The 25,497-nt window shown below is 44.7% G+C and overlaps 1 protein-coding gene across 1 annotated transcript in view; it reads right to left on the reverse strand.

The window, feature by feature from the left end:
- Positions 1 to 25,497, reverse strand: part of LOC115208495 (syntaxin-binding protein 4) — a 96,412-nt gene that overhangs the window by 18,666 nt on the left and 52,249 nt on the right. Inside the window, exons 9-12 of the mRNA XM_029776600.1 lie at positions 18,155 to 18,261; positions 17,117 to 17,258; positions 12,730 to 12,802; positions 1,772 to 1,866 (exon numbers count right to left, since the gene is read on the reverse strand). Of these exons, the coding sequence (XP_029632460.1) occupies positions 1,772 to 1,866; positions 12,730 to 12,802; positions 17,117 to 17,258; positions 18,155 to 18,261 (417 nt within the window). The remainder of the gene's footprint in view (positions 1 to 1,771; positions 1,867 to 12,729; positions 12,803 to 17,116; positions 17,259 to 18,154; positions 18,262 to 25,497) is intronic.

A 25,497-nucleotide genomic window follows, 5' to 3' on the forward strand; every position in this document is an offset into this window, starting at 1 on the left:
TCAGCACTCTATTGTCCCTCTAATCACTCTGACATCAATGCAAATGTTTTCGAAAATCCAATCAAACACTTCATGAGAGCCCATGAGCCCATGTTGCGCAACATTTCTATAGGCTTTGCAATTGTGTGAGAAAACAGAGGGATGGCCTCTACTAAAAAGAGGAGGATCCCATCAGCTTTCTATAGGCTAGGCCTACTATATTTATTTCTCAACTTTCCTAATACACATTTCACACGTATATTATTTAGTATATGTAAAGACAAGATTAAATCAAGAATAGCCTGATGAGTGACTATTAGCCTATCACTTGTGAATTATATATAATCACTTGTGAATGATGCCTAGCATAAGAAACTGCCTTTTTTTTGCAAATTTCTTTAATCATAGTCGCACACCTCATAGCCCATAGGCCTATATGTTCTGATAAGGTTTGTATCACTTTGTAACTAAAGTGGCCAAATAACTTCTTAAAATGAAGCACATTAATTGGGTTTAGAGCCTAACTGGCATACATTAGCAGCGTGTGAGTTTCAAGTTTGGGGAAGATAAATTTCACCATAATAATGCACCGTTATAATAAAAGCATTACATGCATAATCACATTTGCGGTCACTTTTGATAATGGTGTTTTCCTGCTAATGGAACATTCATGCTTATAGCCTAATGCCACGTGCACATTACTGCTCTTATAATGTGAAGAAATAGCCTAATAGTTTATCAACATTTTAAGCTAAAAGTTCTGATCCGTTGCGTCAGCCACATTGCGTAAAAAAGTTTTTTTGATTCTAGTGGTTGTATTAATTTGGGATCTATCGCGTCCCACAACTGTCCCAGACTATGTTTGGAATATTTATTTCTCACACAGAATAGAATAGGTCGACTTTTGTACTATGGGGGATAGTAGATTGACATAGGCTAGTGCTTTTGCTGTTCGTTAGGCCTACTCATCTTGTTGGCTGATGAAAAGTAAATGTGTACAGTTCTTCCATTATCTTCAATATGCACCTCGGAATTGGACACTAGGGACTCACCAGGGCTAGTTCATCAGAGCAGACACTAGGGACTCACCAGGGCTAGTTCATCAGAACAGACACTAGGGACTCACCAGGGCTAGTTTGTCTGAGCAGACACTAGGGACTCACCAGGGCTAGTTCATGAGAGCAGACACTAGGGACTCACCAGGGCTAGTTCATGAGAGCAGACACTAGGGACTCACCAGGGCTAGTTCATCAGAGCAGACACTAGGGACTCACCAGGGCTAGTTCATGAGAGCAGACACTAGGGACTCACCAAGGCTAGTTCATCAGAGCAGACACTAGGGACTCACCAGGGCTAGTTCATCAGAGCAGACACTAGGGACTCACCAGGGCTAGTTCATCAGAACAGACACTAGGGACTCACCAGGGCTAGTTCATCAGAGCAGACACTAGGGACTCATCAGGGCTAGTTCATCAGAGCAGACACTAGGGACTCACCAGGGCTAGTTCATCAGAGCAGACACTAGGGACTCACCAGGGCTAGTTCATCAGAGCAGACACTAGGGACTCACCAGGGCTAGTTCATCAGAGCAGACACTAGGGACTCACCAGGGCTAGTTCATCAGAGCAGACACTAATGACTCACCAGGGCTAGTTCATCAGAACAGACACTAGGGACTCACCAGGGCTAGTTCATGAGAGCAGACACTAGGGACTCACCAGGGCTAGTTCATCAGAGCAGACACTAGGGACTCACCAGGGCTAGTTCATCAGAGCAGACACTAGGGACTCACCAGGTCCAGTTTGTCAGACTTGAGGCGTATGTGGGGGTCCAGCGTGATCTTGGGTTTGGCTGCAGACAACACTGTTCTCTGGGTGGGGGCCGAGCCTGCAAGGAGAGAGGACAGACAACTATAGTGTTAAAGTCTGTATTGGAGGGGCTATACGGGGTGGTATAAAACACTGTCCTGTCACCTCTGAGCAGAATATTGTCATGTTCTGTTCATTTCCAGATGATTCTACACTAACACACCACAGATACGGCTGTTTTTACACAATGGTTGTTCTGCTGTTTCCTCTCACAGAGTATCTGTCAATTATTAACTACTGTTAACAACCATAGTCTCAGAGGGAGGGAGAGAGGTTCAACGAGAGAGAGAAAGAGAGAGAGAAAGAGAGAGAGGGCAAGGGAGAGGGAGAGAGACGGCGACAGGGACACCGAGTGCTACTGTATTAATTTAATGGTTTGTCTGTCCCAGTTTGTGTGTGTGTGTGTGTGTGTGTGTGTGTGTGTGTGTGAGAGAGAGAGAGAGAGAGAGTGTGTGTGTGTGTGGTGTTTTGTTAGGGTGACCCCCTGCTGCGGCTGATATTTTCTGATTGCTTTGCCTGCCTCATCCCTCCCTCCCTCCCTCATCGCTCCCTCGCTCTATCCCTCCCTCCCTCTCTCCCTCATCGCTCCCTCACTCTATCCCTCCCTTCCTTCCTGACTCCATCTCTCTCCCTCCATACCTTTATCCCTCATCCCTACCTCCATGTCCCTCTCTCTCTCTTCCCTCCCTTCTCCCTCTCTCTCCTCCCTCTATCCCTGTCCTCCCTCCCTTCTCTCTCTCTCCTCCCTCCCTCTATCCCTCCTCCCTCCCTTCTCTCTCTCTCCTCCCTCCCTCTATCCCTCTCCTCCCTCCCTTCTCCCTCTCTGTCCTCCCTCCCTGTATCCCACTCTCTCTCCTTCCTCCATTCTCCCACCTTCCTCCCTCCCTCTCTCTCCTCCCTCCATTTATCCCTTCCTCCCTCCTCCCCTATCCAATGAGGGTATTTAGCGACCTCCTGAGTGACAGGTGGGTTTCCATGACAACAGGGGGGAGTGAACAGCAAACCTGGTTTCAAAAAACAAATAAAGCAACACCTCACGACACAACGCCTCTCCCCCATGTGACCTACTGGTTGTGTGTATGTACTGACACGTGTAACTGATAGATACACACACACACTACATGTGAATGTTTTTAAATGGATGTAAATTGTAAAGTCTTTTGTCTGTAATGTCTTTTTGGTTATGTGTGGGACCCCAGTAAGACTAGCTGTCTCCATTGGCGTCGGCTATTAGGTTCCTAGTAAATCTCATCTAAATAATGACAAACCTACTCTGTTTCCTTTCACCTCCTTTTCCTCTCCTGTGTCCACCTCCTTTTCCTCTCCTGTGTCCACCTCCTTTTCCTCTCCTGTGTTCACCTCCTTTCCTCTCCTGTGTCCACCTCCTTTTCCTCTCCTGTGTTCACCTCCTTTCCCTCTCCTGTGTTCACCTCCTTTCCCTCTCCTGTGTTCACCTCCTTTCCCTCTCCTGTGTTCACCTCCTTTCCCTCTCCTGTGTCCACCTCCTTTCCCTCTCCTGTGTTCACCTCCTTTTCCTCTCCTGTGTTCACCTCCTTTCCCTCTCCTGTGTGTTCACCTCCTTTCCCTCTCCTGTGTCCACCTCCTTTCCCTCTCCTGTATCCACCTCCTTTCCCTCTCCTGTATCCACCTCCTTTCCCTCTCCTGTGTTCACCTCCTTTCCCTCTCCTGTGTTCACCTCCTTTCCCTCTCCTGTATCCACCTCCTTTCCCTCTCCTGTATCCACCTCCTTTCCCTCTCCTGTGTCCACCTCCTTTCCCTCTCCTGTGTTCACCTCCTTTTCCTCTCCTGTGTCCACCTCCTTTTCCTCTCCTGTGTTCACCTCCTTTCCCTCTCCTGTGTTCACCTCCTTTCCCTCTCCTGTGTTCACCTCCTTTCCCTCTCCTGTGTTCACCTCCTTCCCTCTCCTGTGTTCACCTCCTTTCCCTCTCCTGTGTCCACCTCCTTTCCCTCTCCTGTGTTCACCTCCTTTTCCTCTCCTGTGTTCACCTCCTTTCCCTCTCCTGTGTGTTCACCTCCTTTCCCTCTCCTGTGTCCACCTCCTTTCCCTCTCCTGTATCCACCTCCTTTCCCTCTCCTGTGTCCACCTCCTTTCCCTCTCCTGTGTTCACCTCCTTTCCCTCTCCTGTGTTCACCTCCTTTCCCTCTCCTGTATCCACCTCCTTTCCCTCTCCTGTATCCACCTCCTTTCCCTCTCCTGTGTCCACCTCCTTTCCCTCTCCTGTGTTCACCTCCTTTTCCTCTCCTGTGTCCACCTCCTTTTCCTCTCCTGTGTCCACCTCCTTTTCCTCTCCTGTATCCACCTCCTTTCCCTCTCCTGTGTCCACCTCCTTTCCCTCTCCTGTGTCCACCTCCTTTCCCTCTCCTGTGTCCACCTCCTTTTCCTCTCCTGTGTCCACCTCCTTTTCCTCTCCTGTATCCACCTCCTTTCCCTCTCCTGTGTCCACCTCCTTTCCCTCTCCTGTATTCACCTCCTTTCCCTCTCCTGTATCCACCTCCTTTCCCTCTCCTGTATCCACCTCCTTTTCCTCTCCTGTATCCACCTCCTTTCCCTCTCCTGTATCCACCTCCTTTCCATCTCCTGTATCCACCTCCTTTCCCTCTCCTGTGTCCACCTCCTTTCCCTCTCCTGTATCCACCTCCTTTTCCTCTCCTGTGTCCACCTCCTTTCCCTCTCCTGTATCCACCTCCTTTCCCTCTCCTGTGTTCACCTCCTTTCCCTCTCCTGTATCCACCTCCTTTCCCTCTCCTGTATCCACCTCCTTTTCCTCTCCTGTGTCCACCTCCTTTCCCTCGCCTGTATCCACCTCCTTTTCCTCTCCTGTATCCACCTCCTTTTCCTCTCCTGTGTCCACCTCCTTTTCCTCTCCTGTATCCACCTCCTTTCCCTCTCCTGTGTCCACCTCCTTTTCCTCTCCTGTATCCACCTCCTTTCCCTCTCCTGTGTCCACCTCCTTTTCCTCTCCTGTATCCACCTCCTTTCCCTCTCCTGTGTCCACCTCCTTTCCCTCTCCTGTGTCCACCTCCTTTTCCTCTCCTGTGTCCACCTCCTTTCCCTCTCCTGTGTCCACCTCCTTTCCTCTCCTGTATCCACCTCCTTTCCCTCTCCTGTATCCACCTCCTTTCCCTCTCCTGTGTCCACCTCCTTTCCCTCTCCTGTGTCCACCTCCTTTCCCTCTCCTGTGTCCACCTCCTTTCCCTCTCCTGTGTCCACCTCCTTTTCCTCTTCTGTGTCCACCTCCTTTCCCTCTCCTGTGTCCACCTCCTTTTCCTCTCCTGTGTCCACCTCCTTTTCCTCTCCTGTGTCCACCTCCTTTCCCTCTCCTGTATCCACCTCCTTTCCCTCTCCTGTATCCACCTCCTTTTCCTCTCCTGTATCCACCTCCTTTCCATCTCCTGTATCCACCTCCTTTCCCTCTCCTGTGTCCACCTCCTTTCCCTCTCCTGTATCCACCTCCTTTTCCTCTCCTGTGTCCACCTCCTTTCCCTCTCCTGTATCCACCTCCTTTCCCTCTCCTGTGTTCACCTCCTTTCCCTCTCCTGTATCCACCTCCTTTCCCTCTCCTGTATCCACCTCCTTTTCCTCTCCTGTGTCCACCTCCTTTCCCTCGCCTGTATCCACCTCCTTTTCCTCTCCTGTATCCACCTCCTTTTCCTCTCCTGTGTCCACCTCCTTTTCCTCTCCTGTATCCACCTCCTTTCCCTCTCCTGTGTCCAACTCCTTTCCCTCTCCTGTATCCACCTCCTTTCGCTCTCCTGTGTCCACCACCTTTTCCTCTCCTGTGTCCACCTCCTTTCCCTCTCCTGTGTCCACCTCCTTTCCCTCTCCTGTGTCCACCTCCTTTCCCTCTCCTGTGTCCACCTCCTTTTCCTCTCCTGTGTCCACCTCCTTTCCCTCTCCTGTGTCCACCTCCTTTTCCTCTCCTGTATCCACCTCCTTTCCCTCTCCTGTATCCACCTCCTTTCCCTCTCCTTTATCCACCGTCCTTCCCTCTCCTGTATCCACCCTCCTTTCCCTCTCCTGTGTCCACCTCCTTTCCCTCAGTCCTGTGTCCACCTCCTTTCCCTCTCCTGTGTCCACCTCCTTTCCCGCTCCTGTGTTCACACTCCTTTCCCTCTCCTGTGTCCACCTCCTTTCCCTCTCCTGGGTTCACCTCCTTTCCTCTCCTGTATCACACCTCCTTTCCCTCTCCTGTATCCACCTCCTTTCCCTCTCCTGTGTCCACCTCCTTTCCCTCTCCTGTGTCCACTCTTTCCCTCTCCTGTAAATCCACCTCCTTTCCCTCCTGTATCCACCTCCTTTCCCTCTCCTGTAATCCACCTCCTTTCCCTCTCCTGTGTCCACTCCTTTCCCTCTCCTGTGTTCCCTCCCTTCCCCTCTCCTGTGTCCACCTCCTTTCCCTCTCCTGTGTCCACCTCCTTTCCCTCTCCTGTGTCCACCTCCTTTCCCTCTCCTGTGTCCACCTCCTTTCCCTCTCCTGTGTCCACCTCCTTTCCCTCTCCTGTGTTCACCTCCTTTCCCTCTCCTGTATCCACCTCCTTTCCCTCTCCTGTGTCCACCTCCTTTCCCTCTCCTGTATCCACCTCCTTTCCCTCTCCTGTATCCACCTCCTTTCCCTCTCCTGTGTCCACCTCCTTTTCCCTCTCCTGTATCCACCTCCTTTCCCTCTCCTGTGTTCACCTCCTTTCCCTCTCCTGTGTTCACCTCCTTTCCCTCTCCTGTATCCACCTCCTTTCCCTCTCCTGTGTCCACCTCCTTTCCCTCTCCTGTGTTCACCTCCTTTCCCTCTCCTGTATCCACCTCCTTTTCCCTCTCCTGTTGTCCACCTCCTTTCCCTCTCCTGTGTTCACTCCTTCCCTTCCTGTGTCCCCTCCTCCCTCTCCTGTGTCCACCCTCCTTTCCCTCTCCTGTGTTCACCTCCTTCCTCTCCTGTATCCACCTCCTTTCCCTCTCCTGTGTCCACCTCCTTTCCCTCTCCTGTGTCCACCTCCTTTCCCTCTCCTGTATCCACCTCCTTTCCTCTCCTGTATCCACCTCCTTTCCCTCTCCTGTATCCACCTCCTTTCCCTCTCCTGTGTCCACCTCCTTTCCCTCTCCTGTATCCACCTCCTTTCCCTCTCCTGTATCCACCTCCTTCCCTCTCCTGTATCCACCTCCTTTCCCTCTCCTGTGTCCACCTCCTTTCCCTCTCCTGTGTTCACCTCCTTTCCCTCTCCTGTGTCCACCTCCTTTCCCTCTCCTGTGTCCACCTCCTTTCCCTCTCCTGTGTCCACCTCCTTTCCCTCTCCTGTGTCCACCTCCTTTCCCTCTCCTGTATCCACCTCCTTTCCCTCTCCTGTATCCATCTCCTTTCCCTCTCCTGTATCCACCTCCTTTCCCTCTCCTGTGTCCACCTCCTTTCCCTCTCCTGTATCCACCTCCTTTCCCTCTCCTGTGTTCACCTCCTTTCCCTCTCCTGTGTTCACCTCCTTTCCCTCTCCTGTGTCCACCTCCTTTCCCTCTCCTGTGTCCACCTCCTTTCCCTCTCCTGTGTTCACCTCCTTTCCCTCTCCTGTGTTCACCTCCTTTCCCTCTCCTGTGTCCACCTCCTTTCCCTCTCCTGTGTCCACCTCCTTTCCCTCTCCTGTGTCCACCTCCTTTCCCTCTCCTGTGTCCACCTCCTTTCCCTCTCCTGTATCCACCTCCTTTCCCTCTCCTGTATCCACCTCCTTTCCCTCTCCTGTGTCCACCTCCTTTCCCTCTCCTGTGTCCACCTCCTTTCCCTCTCCTGTATCCACCTCCTTTCCCTCTCCTGTATCCACCTCCTTTCCCTCTCCTGTGTCCACCTCCTTTCCCTCTCCTGTGTTCACCTCCTTTCCCTCTCCTGTATCCACCTCCTTTCCCTCTCCTGTATCCACCTCCTTTCCCTCTCCTGTGTCCACCTCCTCTCCTGTGTTCACCTCCTTTCCCTCTCCTGTATCCACCTCCTTTCCCTCTCCTGTATCCACCTCCTTTCCCTCTCCTGTATCCACCTCCTTTCCCTCTCCTGTGTCCACCTCCTTTCCCTCTCCTGTATCCACCTCCTTTCCCTCTCCTGTGTTCATCTCCTTTCCCTCTCCTGTGTTCACCTCCTTTCCCTCTCCTGTATCCACCTCCTTTCCCTCTCCTGTATCCACCTCCTTTCCCTCTCCTGTGTCCACCTCCTTTCCCTCTCCTGTATCCACCTCCTTTCCCTCTCCTGTGTTCATCTCCTTTCCCTCTCCTGTGTCCACCTCCTTTCCCTCTCCTGTATCCACCTCCTTTCCCTCTCCTGTGTCCACCTCCTTTCCCTCTCCTGTATCCACCTCCTTTCCCTCTCCTGTGTTCATCTCCTTTCCCTCTCCTGTATCCACCTCCTTTCCCTCTCCTGTATCCACCTCCTTTCCCTCTCCTGTATCCACCTCCTTTCCCTCTCCTGTGTTCACCTCCTTTCCCTCTCCTGTATCCACCTCCTTTCCCTCTCCTGTGTTCATCTCCTTTCCCTCTCCTGTGTCCACCTCCTTTCCCTCTCCTGTATCCACCTCCTTTCCCTCTCCTGTGTTCATCCTCCTTTCCCTCTCCTGTATCCCCCTCCTTTCCCTCTCCTGTATCCACCTCCTTTCCCTCTCCTGTATCCACCTCCTTTCCCTCTCCTGTATCCACCTCCTTTCCCTCTCCTGTATCCACCTCCTTTCCCTCTCCTGTATCCACCTCCTTTCCCTCTCCTGTGTTCACCTCCTTTCCCTCTCCTGTATCCACCTCCTTTCCCTCTCCTGATAACCATCCCACCTCCTTTCCCTCTCCTGTTTCCACCTCCTTTCCCTCTCCTTGTTCACTCCTTTCCTCTCCTGTATCCACCTCCTTCCCTCTCGCTGTATCCACCTCCTTTCCCTCTCCGTATCCACCCCTCTCCCTCTCCTGTATCCACCTCCTTTCCCTCTCCTGTATCCACCTCCTTTCCCTCTCCTGTATCCACCTCCTTTCCCTCTCCTGTGTTCATCTCCTTTCCCTCTCCTGTATCCACCTCCTTTCCCTCTCCTGTGTTCATCTCCTTTCCCTCTCCTGTGTTCATCTCCTTTCCCTCTCCTGTATCCACCTCCTTTCCCTCTCCTGTGTTCATCTCCTTTCCCTCTCCTGTATCCACCTCCTTTCCCTCTCCTGTGTTCATCTCCTTTCCCTCTCCTGTGTTCACCTCCTTTCCCTCTCCTGTATCCACCTCCTTTCCCTCTCCTGTATCCACCTCCTTCCCTTTTTCTCATCTTTCTCTCTCTCATCTTTCTCTCCTCCATCTTTCTCTCCTCCATCTTTCTCTCTCTCATCTTTCTCTCCTCCATCTTTCTCTCTCATCTTTCTCTCCTCCATCTTTCTCTCCTCCATCTTTCTTTCATCTTTCTCACCTCCATCTTTCTCTCCTCCATCTTTCTCTCTCTCATCTTTCTCTCCTCCATCTTTCTCTCCTCCATCTTTCTCTCCTCCATCTTTCTCTCCTCTTCTTCTGCCCTTATTGAAACACGTTTCATCCCATCACAACGGGAGTGTTTCACTTTGACCTGATACAGCAGGTGGCAGCTGTATCAAACCAGGAGTATTACTGCAAACACTACACACACACACACACACACACACACTACACACACACACACACACACACACACAGACACACACACACACACACACAGACACACACACAACTATCTGATCATGTTGGATCAGTGATGTTGGATCAGTGATGTTGGATCAGTGATGTTGGATCAGTAATGTTGGATCAGTGATGTTGGATCAGTAATGTTGGATCAGTGATGTTGGATCAGTGATGTTGGATCAGTAATGTTGGATCAGTGATGTTGATCAGTGATGTTGGATCAGTGATGTTGGATCAGTGATGTTGGATCAGTTAGTGCTTTAGCTTTGTGTCTGTCTGGGCGGTATGTCGACTGCTATAGATTGATTGGTTTGAATTGAATTGATGTGTACTTAGTTTCATTGTCTACTCTGAGACACCTGTCATCATTGACATCTGTCACCGCTGACAACAGCAGTCATCTCCAGCTTAGCCAATCGCATCGCTGGGATGGTGAGTGGTCATGATTACGAGAAAATAGGATTAGAGAAATGGTCACTGGTTGTCCTGACCCCTTGCATTGTGTGGGCTGCCTGGTGAAGGGAACAGGTGATGACTAGGCTGAGTCCCCAATGGCACTACTTTTGACCAAGGCCCATAGGAATCTGATAAAACATACATTCTTAGAAAAAAATAGTTCCATAAGGGTTCTTCGGCTGTCCCCATAGGAGAAACTTTTTGCTTCCAGGAAGAACACGTTTGGTTTCCATGTAGAACACTCTGTGGAATGGGTTCTACCTGGAACCAAAAAGGGTTCTTCAAAGGGTTCTACTATGGGGACAACCGAAAAACCCTTTTAAGTTCTAGATAGCAAATGTTGTTTTCTAAGAGTGTAGTGCACTATGTAGGGAATAGCCTTCCCCTGTAGAAGGGTTAATACTATAGGTCAACCGATTCATTGGCATGGCCGATTAATCGGTAATCGGCCTTTTTGGACGCCGATTATGGCCGATTACATTGCAATCCACGAGGAAACTGCGTGGCAGGCTGACCACCTGTTACGCGAGTGCAGCGTCAAAAGGACCTTGTGGCTGCAAGGAGCCAAGGTAAGTTGCTAGCTAGCAATAAACTTGCCTTATAAAAAACAATCAATCTTCACATAATCACTAGTTAACTACACATGGTTGATGATATTACTAGGTTAACTAGCTTGTCCTGCGTTGCATATAATCAATGCGGTGCCTGTTAACGTATCATCGAATCACAGCCTACTTCAACTTTGCCAAACGGGTGATGATTTAACAAAAGCGCATTCGTGAAAAAAGCACAATCGTTGCACGACTGTACCTAACCATAAACATCAATGCCTTTCTTAAAATCAATACACAGAAGATATTTTTTTAAACCTGCATATTTAGTTAAAAGAAATGAATGTTAGCAGGCAATATTAACCAGGTGAAATTGTGTCAGTTCTCTTGCGTTCAGTGCAAGCAGAGTCAGAGTATATGCAACAGTTTGGGCCGCCTGGCTCCTTGCGAACTGTGAACCAATTTGCCAGAATTTGACATAATTATGACATAACGTTGAAAGTTGTGCAATGTAACAGCAATATTTAGACTTAAGGATGCCACCCGTTCGATGAAATACGAAACGGTTCCATATTTCACTGAAAGAATAAACGTTTTGTTTTCTAAATGATAGTTTCCGAATTTGACCATATTAATGACCAAAGGCTTGTATTTCTGTATTTATTATATTATAATTAAGTCTATGATTTGATATTTGATAGAGCAGCCTGACTGAGCGGTGGTAGGCAGCAGCAGGCTCGTAAGAATTGATTCTAACTTTAATGCGTTTTCCAGCAGCTCTTAGCAATGCTTGAAGCACAGCGCTGTTTATGACTTCAAGCCTATCAACTCCCGAGATTAGGCTGGCAATACTAAAGTATCTATAAGAACAGCCAATAGTCAAAGGTATATGAAATACAAATGGTATAGAGAGAAATAGTCGATGCGTCATAATTCCTATAATAACTACAACCTAAAACTTCTTAACAGGGAATATTGAAGCTTTCATATGTTCTCATGTTCTGAGCAAGGAACTTAAACGTTAGCTTTCTTACATGGCAAATATTACACTTTTACTTTCTTCTCCAACACTTTGTTTTTGCATTATTTAAACCAAATTGAACATGTCTCATTATTTATTTGAGACAAAATAGATTTTATTTATGTATTATATTAAGTTAAAATAAAAGTGTTCATTGTTCATTCAGTATTGTTGTAATTGTCATTATTACAAATATATAAATAAAAATTGGACGATTAATCGGTATCGGCTTTTTTTGGTCCTCCAATAATCAGTATCGGTATCGGCGTTGAAAAATCCTAATCGGTCGACCTCTAGTTAATACGGTGCTGGAGGTAATCCCACAGCAGAACATTCAAATGAAGTGTTAAATGTTCTCATCATATATAACAGCAGAACATTCAAATGAAGTGTTAAATGTTCTCATCATATATAACAGCAGAACATTCAAATGAAGTGTTAAATGTTCTCATCATACATAACAGCAGAACATTCAAATGAAGTGTTAAATGTTCAAGTGTTAAAAATCCTGACACATACACACACACACACACACACCCCACCCCCAGACACACCCCACTGCGTTGCCAGCCACACTCTGATTAAATCCCAACTCCTTTTTAATCCCCAATCCCTGGTTTTCACTTCACCTCACCACCTTCATTTAGTGAGTGTTAAATAAACACAGTGTGTTTGCCTACGTGCCAGGTGAGACATGGGGGGGGGGGGAGTCTGAGAATGACCGTTTTTCTAGAGGACATCGAAGGTTCTCTGACAGGCTTTTCTATAACTAGGTCATAGAGGGGGGGAGTAAAAAGAGAGAGAGTGCGAGAGAGAGAGGGGTGAGAGAGAGAGAGGGGTGAGAGAGAGAGCGAGAGCGAGATACAATAGATAGGAGGAAGAGAGAGAAAGAGAGAGAAAGAGAGAGAAAGAGAGACAGAGAGGGGTGAGAGAGAGAGAGAGAGAGAGACAGAGAGGGGTGAGAGAGAGAGAGAGAGAGAGACAGAGAGAGAAAGAGAGAGAAAGAGAGAGAGAGAGAGAGAGAGAGAGAGAGAGGAGAGAGAAAGAGAGAGAGAGAGAGAGAGAGAGAGAGAGAGAGAGAGAGAGAGAGGGGCACAATAGAAAATAGGAGTGAGAGAGGAGTAAGGGAAAGGGAAGAACTCAGCTGGGTGAAGTAGTAGAGAAAATATGATATTATAATTGATATTTAATAGTACCTGAAATGTGTATATCTGGAGGGCAGATGTCAGGGGAGGGAGAAGGCAGCGGGGCAGGTTCCCCCGTACGGATCTACACAGAGAAGAGGAGAGGAGGCTGTTGGAATTGTACAACAAATATTAACTCAGTGAGCTACAAGAGGCCAAGTGCTAAGTATCAGCGTTCATCGACATTGTTTTATTTTGTTTTTTTTACCTTTATTTAACCAGGAAGGGCTCATTGAGATTTAAAATCTCTTTTTCAAGAGCGTCCTGGCCAAGATAGGCAGCGCCAAGTCATTACAAAAATGACAGACAAACAACATGAAAAACTACAAGTAATCTAGTAAAAACCATAGAATTAACAAAGAATATAACAAAATCAAAAACAGCAAATGAAAAACATTGACAAGTCAGGGAATCAGTCTCAAGATCATTCATCAGTGATTTAAAAATACCAATCGGGACAAGTTCTTCCAGTTTAAAAGTATTTTGTAAGGCGTTCCAAGACGATGGCGCAGAGTACATAAAAGCCCTTTTACCAAATTCAGTTCGGACATTTGGAACAGTTAGCAAGATAAAGTCCCGCGAACGAAGAGAGTGCCCACCACATTTCTGAACAATAAAAATGCCCAAATAAAATGGTAGTAAACCCAAAATGGCTTTGTAAATAAAAGTACACCAGTGACTGAGCCTACGAGTGACTAGAGAAGGCCAGCCAACCCTGGTATACAAAGTGCAGTGGTGCGTAAGGGTTTTGCAGTTTAAAATAAATCTCAGAGTGCCATGGTAAAGGGTGTCAATTGATCTCAAACACTGAGCGGAAGCATTCATATATAAAATATCCCCATAGTCTAGTAAAGGCATAAATGTAGCTGATACTAGCCTCCTTCTGGCTTCAAAAGAAAAACAAGCCTTATTCCTAAAAATAAAATCCTAATTTCAGCTTCAATTTTTTTGTAAGTTGTTGAATATGCATTTTAAAAGAGAGGCCATCATCAATCAAAATTCCAAGACATTTATATGAGGTTACAACCTCAATCTCCTTGCCCTGACAGGTAGTAATAGGTGAAAGGTTCAGAGGTCTATTTCTTGCTTTAGAAAACACCAGTAGTTTAGTTTTGTCAGTATTGAGGATAAGCTTCAATTGAGACAAGGTATGTTGAACAGTATTAAAAGCAGTTTGCAAGTTCTGGAAAGCTTTTGTAAGAGATGAAGCACAACAGTAAATAACAGTATCATCAGCATAAAAATGAAGTTGTGCATTTTGGACATTTTTGTCTAAATTATTTATATAAATAGTGAATAAGAGAGGACCAAGTACAGAGTCTTGGGGCACACCATTTAAGACAGACAATTTAACAGACCTAAGCCCATCAAATTGAGTGCACTGAGTTCTATCAGACAGATAGTTAACAAACCATGCAACTGCATGCTCTGAAAGACCTACACTCGACAATCTCTGCCTTAGTATAGCATGATCAACTGTATCAAAAGCCTTAGAGAGATCAATAAAAAGTGAGACACAATGCTGTTTTTTGTCAAGAGCTTCAGTGATATCATTTAAAACATTCATGGCTGCTGTAATTGTGCTATGCTTCTTCCTGAAACCCGATTGGTACATTGATAAAATAGAGTTAGTAAATAAAAACTCTTTTAGCTGGTCACTCACAAGGGTTTCAAGTATTTTCACCAGGGGTGACAGCTTTGAGATTGGCCTATAATTATTTAAAAGAGTTGGATCTTCCCCTTTTAAAAGTGACAGGACAAATGCTGATTTCCAGATCTTTGGAATTTCATTACATTCCAGGGTTAGATTAAACAGATATGCAAGTGGTTCAGCTATGAAATCAGCTGGCAGATTTAAAAAGCAGGGATCCAAAAGATCAGGACCTGCAGGCTTTCTCTGATCTAAGGATTTCAGGGCCTTATGTACCACCTGCACTGAGAATGGCAAAAAGCTAAAAGTTTGACCAGCTCTCACTGGTTCATCCACACAAGGTTGTACAGAGACAGAGGACACTGAATCAAACAGTCTACCAGATGATACAAAGTGCTCATTGAAACAATTCAGCATTTCAGTTTTGTCATATACAGCAACAGAGTCCTTCAATACACATGACGGTAATTCATTAACATTACTGTTACCAGACATAGACTTAATAGCCTTCCAAAACTGTCTAGGGTCATTCAGGTTATCAGTGGTAACAGACATAAAATATTCAGACTTGGCCTTCCTGAGAAGAGAAGAACACTTGTTTCGTAACTGCCTAAAAACAAGCCAATCAGCATCAGAACACGATTTCCTTGCTTTAGCCCAGGCTAGATTACGGTCGTGAATAATGCAAGAAAGCTCAGACGAAAACCATGTATTATCCCTCCCTTTAACCCTGAACCTGCGGAATGGAGCATGTCTGTTTACTATTTGGAGAAAACCATCATGAAAGAATTTCCAGGCAGTTTCCACATCAGGGATAAGCTCAATCTTGCTCCAGTCAAAATAAAACAAATCATGAAAGAAAGCCTGCTCAATGAAACACTTCAGATTTCTCTTCTATTGCTCTAGTCTCATTACATCAGACTAGAGCAGTAACCTACAGACCTGAATCAACATTACACCAGACTAGAGCAGTAACCTACAGACCTGTATCAACAATACATCAGACTAGAGCAGAAACCTACAGACCTGTACCAACATTACATCAGACTAGAGCAGTAACCTACAGACCTGTATCAACAATACATCAGACTAGAGCAGTAACCTACAGACCTGTACCAACATTACATCAGACTAGAGCAGTAACCTACAGACCTGTACCAACATTACATCAGACTAGAGCAGAAACCTACAGACCTGTACCAACATTACATCAGACTAGAGTAGTAACCTACAGACCTGAATCAACATTACATCAGACTAGAGCAGTAACCTACAGACCTGTATCAACATTACACCAGACTAGAGCAGTAACCTACAGACCTGTATCAACATTACATCAGACTAGAGCAGAAACCTACAGACCTGTATCAACATTACATCAGACTAGAGCAGTAACCTACAGACCTGTATCAACATTACACCAGACTAGAGCAGTAACCTACAGACCTGTATCAACATTACATCAGACTAGAGCAGTAACCTACAGACCTGTACCAACATTACACCAGACTAGAGCAGAAACCTACAGACCTGTATCAACATTACATCAGACTAGAGCAGAAACCTACAGACCTGTATCAACATTACATCAGACTAGAGCAGAAACCTACAGACCTGTACCAACATTACATCAGACTAGAGCAGAAACCTACAGACCTGTATCAACATTACACCAGACTAGAGCAGTAACCTACAGACCTGTATCAACATTACATCAGACTAGAGCAGCAACCTACAGACCTGTATCAACATTACATCAGACTAAAGCAGAAACCTACAGACCTGTATCAACATTACATCAGACTAGAGCAGTAACCTACAGACCTGTATCAACATTACACCAGACTAGAGCAGAAACCTACAGACCTGTATCAACATTACATCAGACTAGAGCAGTAACCTACAGACCTGTATCAACATTACATCAGACTAGAGCAGAAACCTACAGACCTGTATCAACATTACATCAGACTAGAGCAGTAACCTACAGACCTGTATCAACATTACATCAGACTAGAGCAGTAACCTACAGACCTGTACGAACATTACATCAGACTAAAGCAGTAACCTACAGACCTGTATCAACATTACATCAGACTAGAGCAGTAACCTACAGACCTGTATCAACATTACATCAGACTAGAGCAGTAACCTACAGACCTGTATCAACAATACATCAGACTAGAGCAGAAACCTACAGACCTGTATCAACATTACATCAGACTAGAGCAGTAACCTACAGACCTGTATCAACATTACATCAGACTAGAGCAGTAACCTACAGACCTGTACCAACATTACATCAGACTAGAGCAGAAACCTACAGACCTGTATCAACAATACATCAGACTAGAGCAGTAACCTACAGACCTGTACCAACATTACATCAGACTAGAGCAGTAACCTACAGACCTGTATCAACATTACATCAGACTAGAGCAGTAACCTACAGACCTGTACCAACATTATATCAGACTAGAGCAGAAACCTACAGACCTGTATCAACATTATATCAGACTAGAGCAGAAACCTACAGACCTGTATCAACATTACATCAGACTAGAGCAGAAATCTATCATTCCTGCCCTGAACCAGCGTACAGTCGGAGGACTTTATTAATTATTTGATCAAATGTTACTTTATAAACAGGTATATGATCTAACTACATTTAAGATGTGAAGAGGAAGAATGCTAACCTCGGGTGATGGATACTACTGAGAAGGAGGAGGAGGAGAGGAGGAGACTGACCTCTGGTGATCTGACGTGGACTTTTAAGCGTCCGGAGCTGTACCCGTTGCCAACGCTGCGCTGGACACCGTTGTGTGAAGACGTGCTGTTGGGGAACGGACCTTTACCAGGGATGAAAGCGATCTCCACCACCGCCTCTTGACTGGAGGGATAGATAGAAGAACTTAGAACTTAGCAGTAGAACTTTACAACTTTAGAAGTATAGAACTATAAATTATAACTTTACGACTTTAGAAGTATAGAACTATAAATTATAACTTTACGACTTTAGAAGTATAGAACTATAAATTATAACTTTACGACTTTAGAAGTATAGAACTATAAATTATAACTTTACAACTTTAGAAGTATAGAACTATAAATTATAACTTTACGACTTTAGAAGTATAGAACTATAAATTATAACTTTACGACTTTAGAAGTATAGAACTATAAATTATAACTTTACGACTTTAGAAGTATAGAACTATAAATTATAACTTTACAACTTTAGAAGTATAGAACTATAAATTATAACTTTACAACTTTAGAAGTATAGAACTATAAATTATAACTTTACGACTTTAGAAGTATAGAACTATAAATTATAACTTTACGACTTTAGAAGTATAGAACTATAAATTATAACTTTACGACTTTAGAAGTATAGAACTATAAATTATAACTTTACGACTTTAGAAGTATAGAACTATAAATTATAACTTTACAACTTTAGAAGTATAGAACTATAAATTATAACTTTACAACTTTAGAAGTATAGAACTATAAATTATAACTTTACGACTTTAGAAGTATAGAACTATAAATTATAACTTTACAACTTTGGAAGTATAGAACTATAAAGTATAACTTTATAACTTTGGAAGTATAGAACTATAAAGTAGAACTCTACAACTTCAGAAGTATAAAGTATATTATAGCTCACATTATTACTTTTGATTTCATCTCACAAACTTGCAGTATATACGTTTTCGTACACACCAACACTTCCACCCCCACACAATTCAAGCCCCACCCCCACACCATCTGATATCTCACCTGAATTTGACCTTGTTGACCATGCTCTTAGCCTCCTCGTGGGTCACACCTATCAAGGACTCCTTGTTGATGGCAATGAGCTGATCCCCTGGCCTCAGGCGCCCATCCTGCAAATGGGGGACAGCAGAAAATACCAATTACAAAAGCGTTATTCTACATGCAATGTGGACATTTGTTTTTGGCTTTACACACACAAAAAACAGACATTAAAACATAATCAGGAGAACCTCATCCTTTAAATAATTCAAAAAACTATACACAAGTGGTGCTTACATCAGTAGACTACAGTGTGTAACATACAGTTCATCAGTAGACTACAGTGTGTAACATACAGTTCATCAGTAGACTACAGTGTGTAACATACAGTTAATCAGTAGACTACAGTGTGTAACATACAGTTTATCAGTAGACTAAAGTGTGTAACATACAGTTTATCAGTAGACTACAGTGTGTAACATACAGTTCATCAGTAGACTACAGTGTGTAACATACAGTTTATCAGTAGACTACAGTGTGTAACATACAGTTCATCAGTAGACTACAGTGTGTAACATACAGTTCATCAGTAGACTACAGTGTGTAACATACAGTTCATCAGTAGACTACAGTGTGTAACATACAGTTCATCAGTAGACTACAGTGTGTAACATACAGTTCATCAGTAGACTACAGTGTGTAACATACAGTTCATCAGTAGACTACAGTGTGTAACATACAGTTCATCAGTAGACTACAGTGTGTAACATACAGTTAATCAGTAGACTACAGTGTGTAACATACAGTTCATCAGTAGACTAGTGTGTAACATACAGTTCATCAGTAGACTACAGTGTGTAACATACAGTTTATCAGTAGACTACAGTGTGTAACATACAGTTTATCAGTAGACTACAGTGTGTAACATACAGTTTATCAGTAGACTACAGTGTGTAACATACAGTTCATCAGTAGACTACAGTGTGTAACATACAGTTCATCAGTAGACTACAGTGTGTAACATACAGTTCATCAGTAGACTACAGTGTGTAACATACAGTTCATCAGTAGACTACAGTGTGTAACATACAGTTTATCAGTAGACTACAGTGTGTAACATACAGTTTATCAGTAGACTACAGTGTGTAACATACAGTTCATCAGTAGACTACAGTGTGTAACATACAGTTCATCAGTAGACTAGTGTGTAACATACAGTTCATCAGTAGACTACAGTGTGTAACATACAGTTCATCAGTAGACTACAGTGTGTAACATACAGTTCATCAGTAGACTACAGTGTGTAACATACATTTCATCAGTAGACTACAGTGTGTAACATACAGTTTATCAGTAGACTACAGTGTGTAACATACAGTTCATCAGTAGACTACAGTGTGTAACATACAGTTCATCAGTAGACTACAGTGTATAACATACAGTTTATCAGTAGACTACAGTGTGTAACATACAGTTTATCAGTAGACTACAGTGTGTAACATACATTTCATCAGTAGACTACAGTGTGTAACATACAGTTCATCAGTAGACTACAGTGTGTAACATACATTTCATCAGTAGGCTGATGGGCAGCAGGTAGCCTACTGGTTAGAACGTTGGGCCAGTAACCGAAAGGTTTGTGGATTGAATCCCCGAGCTGACAAGGTAAAAATCTGTCATTCTGCCCCTGAACAAGGCAGTTAACCCACTGTTCCTAGGCCGTCATTGTAAATAATAATGTTTTCTTAACTGACTTGCCTAGTTAAATAAAGATTACAAAAAAAAAAATGGTGTGTAACATACAGACAGAGCAGAGCAGACAGACAGGCCAGAGCAGAGCAGACGATGCAGGTGTCCTGTTCTACATGATGCTGCATGTTGGCACAATGTGAGCAGAGGGCAGCTTTTCTAACAGCTAGAAAGGCCAACACATCACATCAGCAGTAATATGAGAATTCTCTCTCCACTGTCATTAACCGTCAGGGACACCCCAAGAGGAGGAGCGGTCTAATGGAATATAGAACCTTCTAGCATCACAATGTCCAGGTTCTATGGAACCTTCTAGAATCAGAATGTTTAGGTTCTATGGAACCTTCTAGAATCAGATCACCCAGGTTCTATGGAACCTTCTAAAATCAGAACACCCAGGTTCTATGGAACCTTCTAGAATCAGAACACCCAGGTTCTATGGAACCTTCTAGAATCAGAACATTTAGGTTATATGGAACCTTATAGAATCAGAACACCCAGCTTCTATGGAACCTTCTAGAATCAAAATGTTTAGGTTCTATGGAACCTTCTAGCATCAGAACATTTAGGTTATATGGTACTTCTAGAATCAGAACACCCAGGTTCTATGGAACCTTCTAGAATCAGAATGTTTAGGTGCTATGGAACCTTCTAGAATCACAGCATCCAGGTTCTATGGAACCTTCTAGAATCAGAACACCCAGGTTCTATGGAACCTTCTAGAATCAGAATGTTTAGGTGCTATGGAACCTTCTAGAATCACAACATCCAGGTTCTATGGAACCTTCTAGAATCAGAACACCCAGATTCTATGGAACCTTCTAGAATCAGAACACCCAGGTTCTATGGAACCTTCTAAAATCAGAACACCCAGGTTCTATGGAACCTTCTAGAATCAGAATGTTTAGGTTCTATGGAACCTTCTATAATCAGAATGTTTAGGTTCTATGGAACCTTCTAGAATCAGAATGTTTAGGTTCTATGGAACCTTCTAGAATCAGAATGTTTAGGTTCTATGGAAGCTTCTGGAATCAGAACACCCAGGTTCTATGAAACCTTCTAGAATCTGAACGTTTAGGTGCTATGGAACCTTCTAGAATCAGAATGTTTAGGTTCTATGGAACCTTCTATAATCAGAATGTTTAGGTTCTATGGAACCTTCTAGAATCAGAATGTTTAGGTTCTATGGAACCTTCTAGAATCAGAATGTTTAGGTTCTATGGAAGCTTCTGGAATCAGAACACCCAGGTTCTATGAAACCTTCTAGAATCTGAACGTTTAGGTGCTATGGAACCTTCTAGAATCACAGCGTCCATGTTCTATGGAACCTTCTAGAATCAGAACACCCAGGTTATATGGAACCTTCTAGAATCAGAATGTTTAGGTTCTATGGAACCTTCTAGAATCAGAACGTTTAGGTTCTATGGAACCTTCTATAATCAGAACACCCAGGTTCTATGGAACCTTCTAGAATCTGAATGTTTAGGTGCTATGGAACCTTCTAGAATCATAACATTCAGGAAAACATAACTGAAAAATCTATGTCAGAGCAGAGAGCCTCTGATCCTTCTACATCCCATTACATGGCTTTGGAAAATATACATGACAGACAAGATTAAGAGACCAGCAGGATAGAGACAGGATTGGGATGAGGAGAGGGTGGGCTGTTTCCATACAAGACAACATCTCTATGACTGTCATACCACCAACCAAGAGTTACATGCACACACACACACACCCGCCTGCACATACACATGCACACAAACACATACACTCTCTCTCACACACACACACACACACACACACACACACACACACACCACACACACACACACACACACACACACACACACACACACACACACACACACACACACACACACACCTGGTTTTACTGTAAGAGAGAAAGCTCATCTGCTCTACTCTCACATCGTGTACTGTAGGACTTAAAAACGAGGCAGACATTGTGTTGGAGTTATTTTTAGGGTGCTTAGATTGTGGATGATTCATTAGCTGAGGAAATGAGCTGCTGTATGTTTTACTGTTTGATGACTAGGATTTGGTTCAACAGCCTCTTAGGAGTCACTACATTTAACATCATGTATCCTGTTGTTTTACAGTATTTCACAAGGACTCCGCTAACAGTAGCTAAGCCTTATCCCATTCTGGGGGAATGTTGACAGTTGAAAAGGGATTTTACTTGCTTGCACATGTACTTTCCCAGCAGCATACCACCCTACATCCTACTGCTGGCTTGCCTCTAAAGCTAAGCAGGGTTGGTCCTGGATGGGAGACCAGATGCTGCTGGAAGTGGTGTTGGAGGGCCAGTAGGAAGCTCTTTCCTCTGGTTCCCCCAAAAATATCTCAATACCCCAGGGCAGTGATTGGGGACATTGCCCTGTGTAGGGTGCTGTCTTTCAGATGGGACGTTAAACTGGTGTCCTGACTCTCTGTGGTCACTAAAGATACCAGGGCTTGTATCGTAAGAGTAGGGGTGTTAACCCCGGTGTCCTGGCTAAATTCCCAATCTGGTCCTCATACCATCACGGCCACCTAATCATCCCCAGCTTACAATTGGCTCATTCATCCCCCTCCTCTCCCCTGTAACTACTCCCCAGGTCATTGCTGTGAATGATAATGTGTTCTCAGTCAACTTACCTGGTAAAGTAAGGGCTAAAAAATAAGTACTGACACTCACTTCACTACAGTGGTTAGCTAACCACTGAGGTAGCTGGTCCTGGACCAGAGGTTTCCTGGGTATGTGAGCTAAACACTGAGGTAGCTGGTCCTGGATCAGTGGTTGTCTGGGTATGTGAGCTAAACACTGAGGTAGCTGGTCTTGGACCAGAGGTTTCCTGGGTATGTGAGCTAAACACTGAGGTAGCTGGTCCTGGATCAGTGGTTGTCTGGGTATGTGAGCTAAACACTGAGGTAGCTGGTCTTGGACCAGAGGTTGTCTGGGTATGTGAGCTAAACACTGAGGTAGCTGGTCCTGGATCAGAGGTTTCCTGGGTATGTGAGCTAAACACTGAGGTAGCTGGTCCTGGATCAGAGGTTTCCTGGGTATGTGAGCTAAACACTGAGGTAGCTGGTCCTGGATCAGTGGTTGTCTGGGTATGTGAGCTAAACACTGAGGTAGCTGTCCCGGACCAGTGTACCAACAGATCTGGTACCAGGCTAACTGAATATTAGTAGAAGTATATTCAGTTTATTGTATCTCATACACCTGATGGTCAGAATGTGAGATAGCAACACCCTACTGTTCTGTTCTGTGAAACAGCTCTGGGGTCTGCTGTGCCTGTGTTCTCTGTGGCTCTGGGCCTGCCGTGGCTGTGTTCTCTGTGGCTCTGGGCCTGCCATGGCTGTGTTCTCTGTGGTTCTGGGCCTTTCGTGGCTGTGTGATTCTGGGCCTGCCGTGGCTATGTGATTCTGGGCCTGCCGTGTCTGTGTGCTGTGTGGTTCTGGGCCTGCCAAGGCTGTGTGCTGTGTGGTTCTGGGCCTGCCATGGCTGTGTGCTGTGTGGTCCTGTGCTCTGTGTTCTGCCACCACTGTGTCATGGTTAGGAAGCTGTCTGGCTCTGTACAGTGGTCCCCAACTCTGGTCCTCCAGTATCACCAACACCACAACCCTGGTCCTCCAGTATCACCAACACCACAACCCTGGTCCTCCAGTATCACCAACACCACAACCCTGGTCCTCCAGTACCACCAACAGCCCAACCCTGGTCCTCCAGTATCACCAACAGCCCAACCCTGGTCCTCCAGTACCACCAACAGCCCAACCCTGGTCCTCCAGTACCACCAACAGCCCAACCCTGGTCCTCCAGTACCACCAACCCTGGTCCTCCAGTATCACCAACAGCCCAACCCTGGTCCTCCAGTACCACCAACAGCCCAACCCTGGTCCCCCAACTGTTGGTGGTACTGGAGGACCAGAGTTGGTAACCACTGTTGGTGATACTGGAGGACCAGGGTTGGAAAACACTGATATAGAACAAAGATATCAGTTGCACTATGTATGTATGTATGTATGTATGTATGTATGTATGTATGTATGTATGTATGTATGTATGTATGTATGTATGTATGTATGTATGTATGTATGTATGTATGTATGTATGTGTGTGTGTGTGTATCTACAGTTGAAGTCAGAAGTTTACATACACTTTAGCCAAATACATTTAAACTCAGTTTTTCACAATTCCTGACATTTAATCCTAGTAAAAATCCCCTGTTTTAGGTCAGTTAGGATCACCACTTTATTTTAAGAATGTGAAATGTCAGAATAATAGTAGAGAGAATGATTTATTTAAGCTTTTATTTCCTTCATCACATTCCCAGTGGGTCAGAAGTTTACATACACTCAATTAGTATTTGGTAGCATTGCCTTTAAATTGCTTAACTTGGGTCAAACGTTTCGGGTAGCCTTCCACAAGCTTCCCACAATAAATTGGGTGAATTTTGGCCCATTCCTCCTGACAGAGCTGGTGTAATTGAGTCAGGTTTGTAGGCCTCCTTGCTCGCACACGCTTTTTCAGTTCTGCCCACACATTTTCTATTGGATTAAGGTCAGGGCTTTGTGATGGCCACTCCAATACCTTGACTTTGTTGTCCTTAAGCCATTTTGCCACAACTTTGGAAGTAATCAAATCAAATCAAATTGTATTGGTCACATACACATGGTTAGCAGATGTTAATGCGAGTGTAACGAAATGCTTGTAGTATGCTTAGCCCATCAGAAGCTTCTAAAGCCATGACATCATTTTCTGGAATTTTCCAAGCTGTTTAAAGGCACAGTCAACTTAGTGTATGTAAACTTCTGACCCACTGGAATTGTGATACAGTGAATTATAAGTGAAATAATCTGTCGGTAAAGAATTGCTGGAAAAATTACTTGTGTCATGCACAAAGTAGATGTCCTAACCGACTTGCCAAAACTATACTTTGTTAACAATAAATTTGTGGAGTGGTTGAAAAAAACAGTTTTAATGACTCCAACCCAAGTATAGGTAAACTTCCAACTTCAACTGTATATATCTATTTCTCTATGTCTCTATCTCTCTATTTACAGTAATTATTTAGTGTCCTCAGTAATTATTGGGACAGTGAAGCATGTTTTCTTCTTTTGGCTCTATACTTCAAAAGTTTGGATTTGAAATCAAACAATGACTATGAGGTTAAAATGCAGACTGTCAGCTTTAATTTGAGGGTATTTTAATCCATATCGGGTGAACTGTTTAGAAATGACAGCATTTTATGTACATAGTCACCCCATCTGTCACGCTGCAGGTGAAAGGTGCAGCATGGACAACCCTTCCCATCCTGCCCCCTCCATTAGTGTCAGCTTTCCAGAGAGGTTTGGAATATGGACAACCCTCATCTATTCCCTCACATCCTGCCCTCCCCCATCCTACCCCTCTCCTCACACCTTTTCCTATCAGTGTCATATTTCTGGGAGTGGGCAGATGGGGGACAGGACAGGAAGTGCTGTGGGGGTGGTAGAGGCTAGATGGTAGGGAGGTAGAGGTCAGGGAGTACTGTGGGGTGGTAGAGGCTGGATGGTAAAGAGGTAGAGGTCATGGGGCAGGGAGTGCTGTGGGGTGGTAGAGGCTAGATGGT

This window comes from Salmo trutta, chromosome 1 (assembly GCF_901001165.1).
Source record: "Salmo trutta chromosome 1, fSalTru1.1, whole genome shotgun sequence".
In the NCBI taxonomy this organism is placed as follows: domain Eukaryota; kingdom Metazoa; phylum Chordata; class Actinopteri; order Salmoniformes; family Salmonidae; genus Salmo; species Salmo trutta.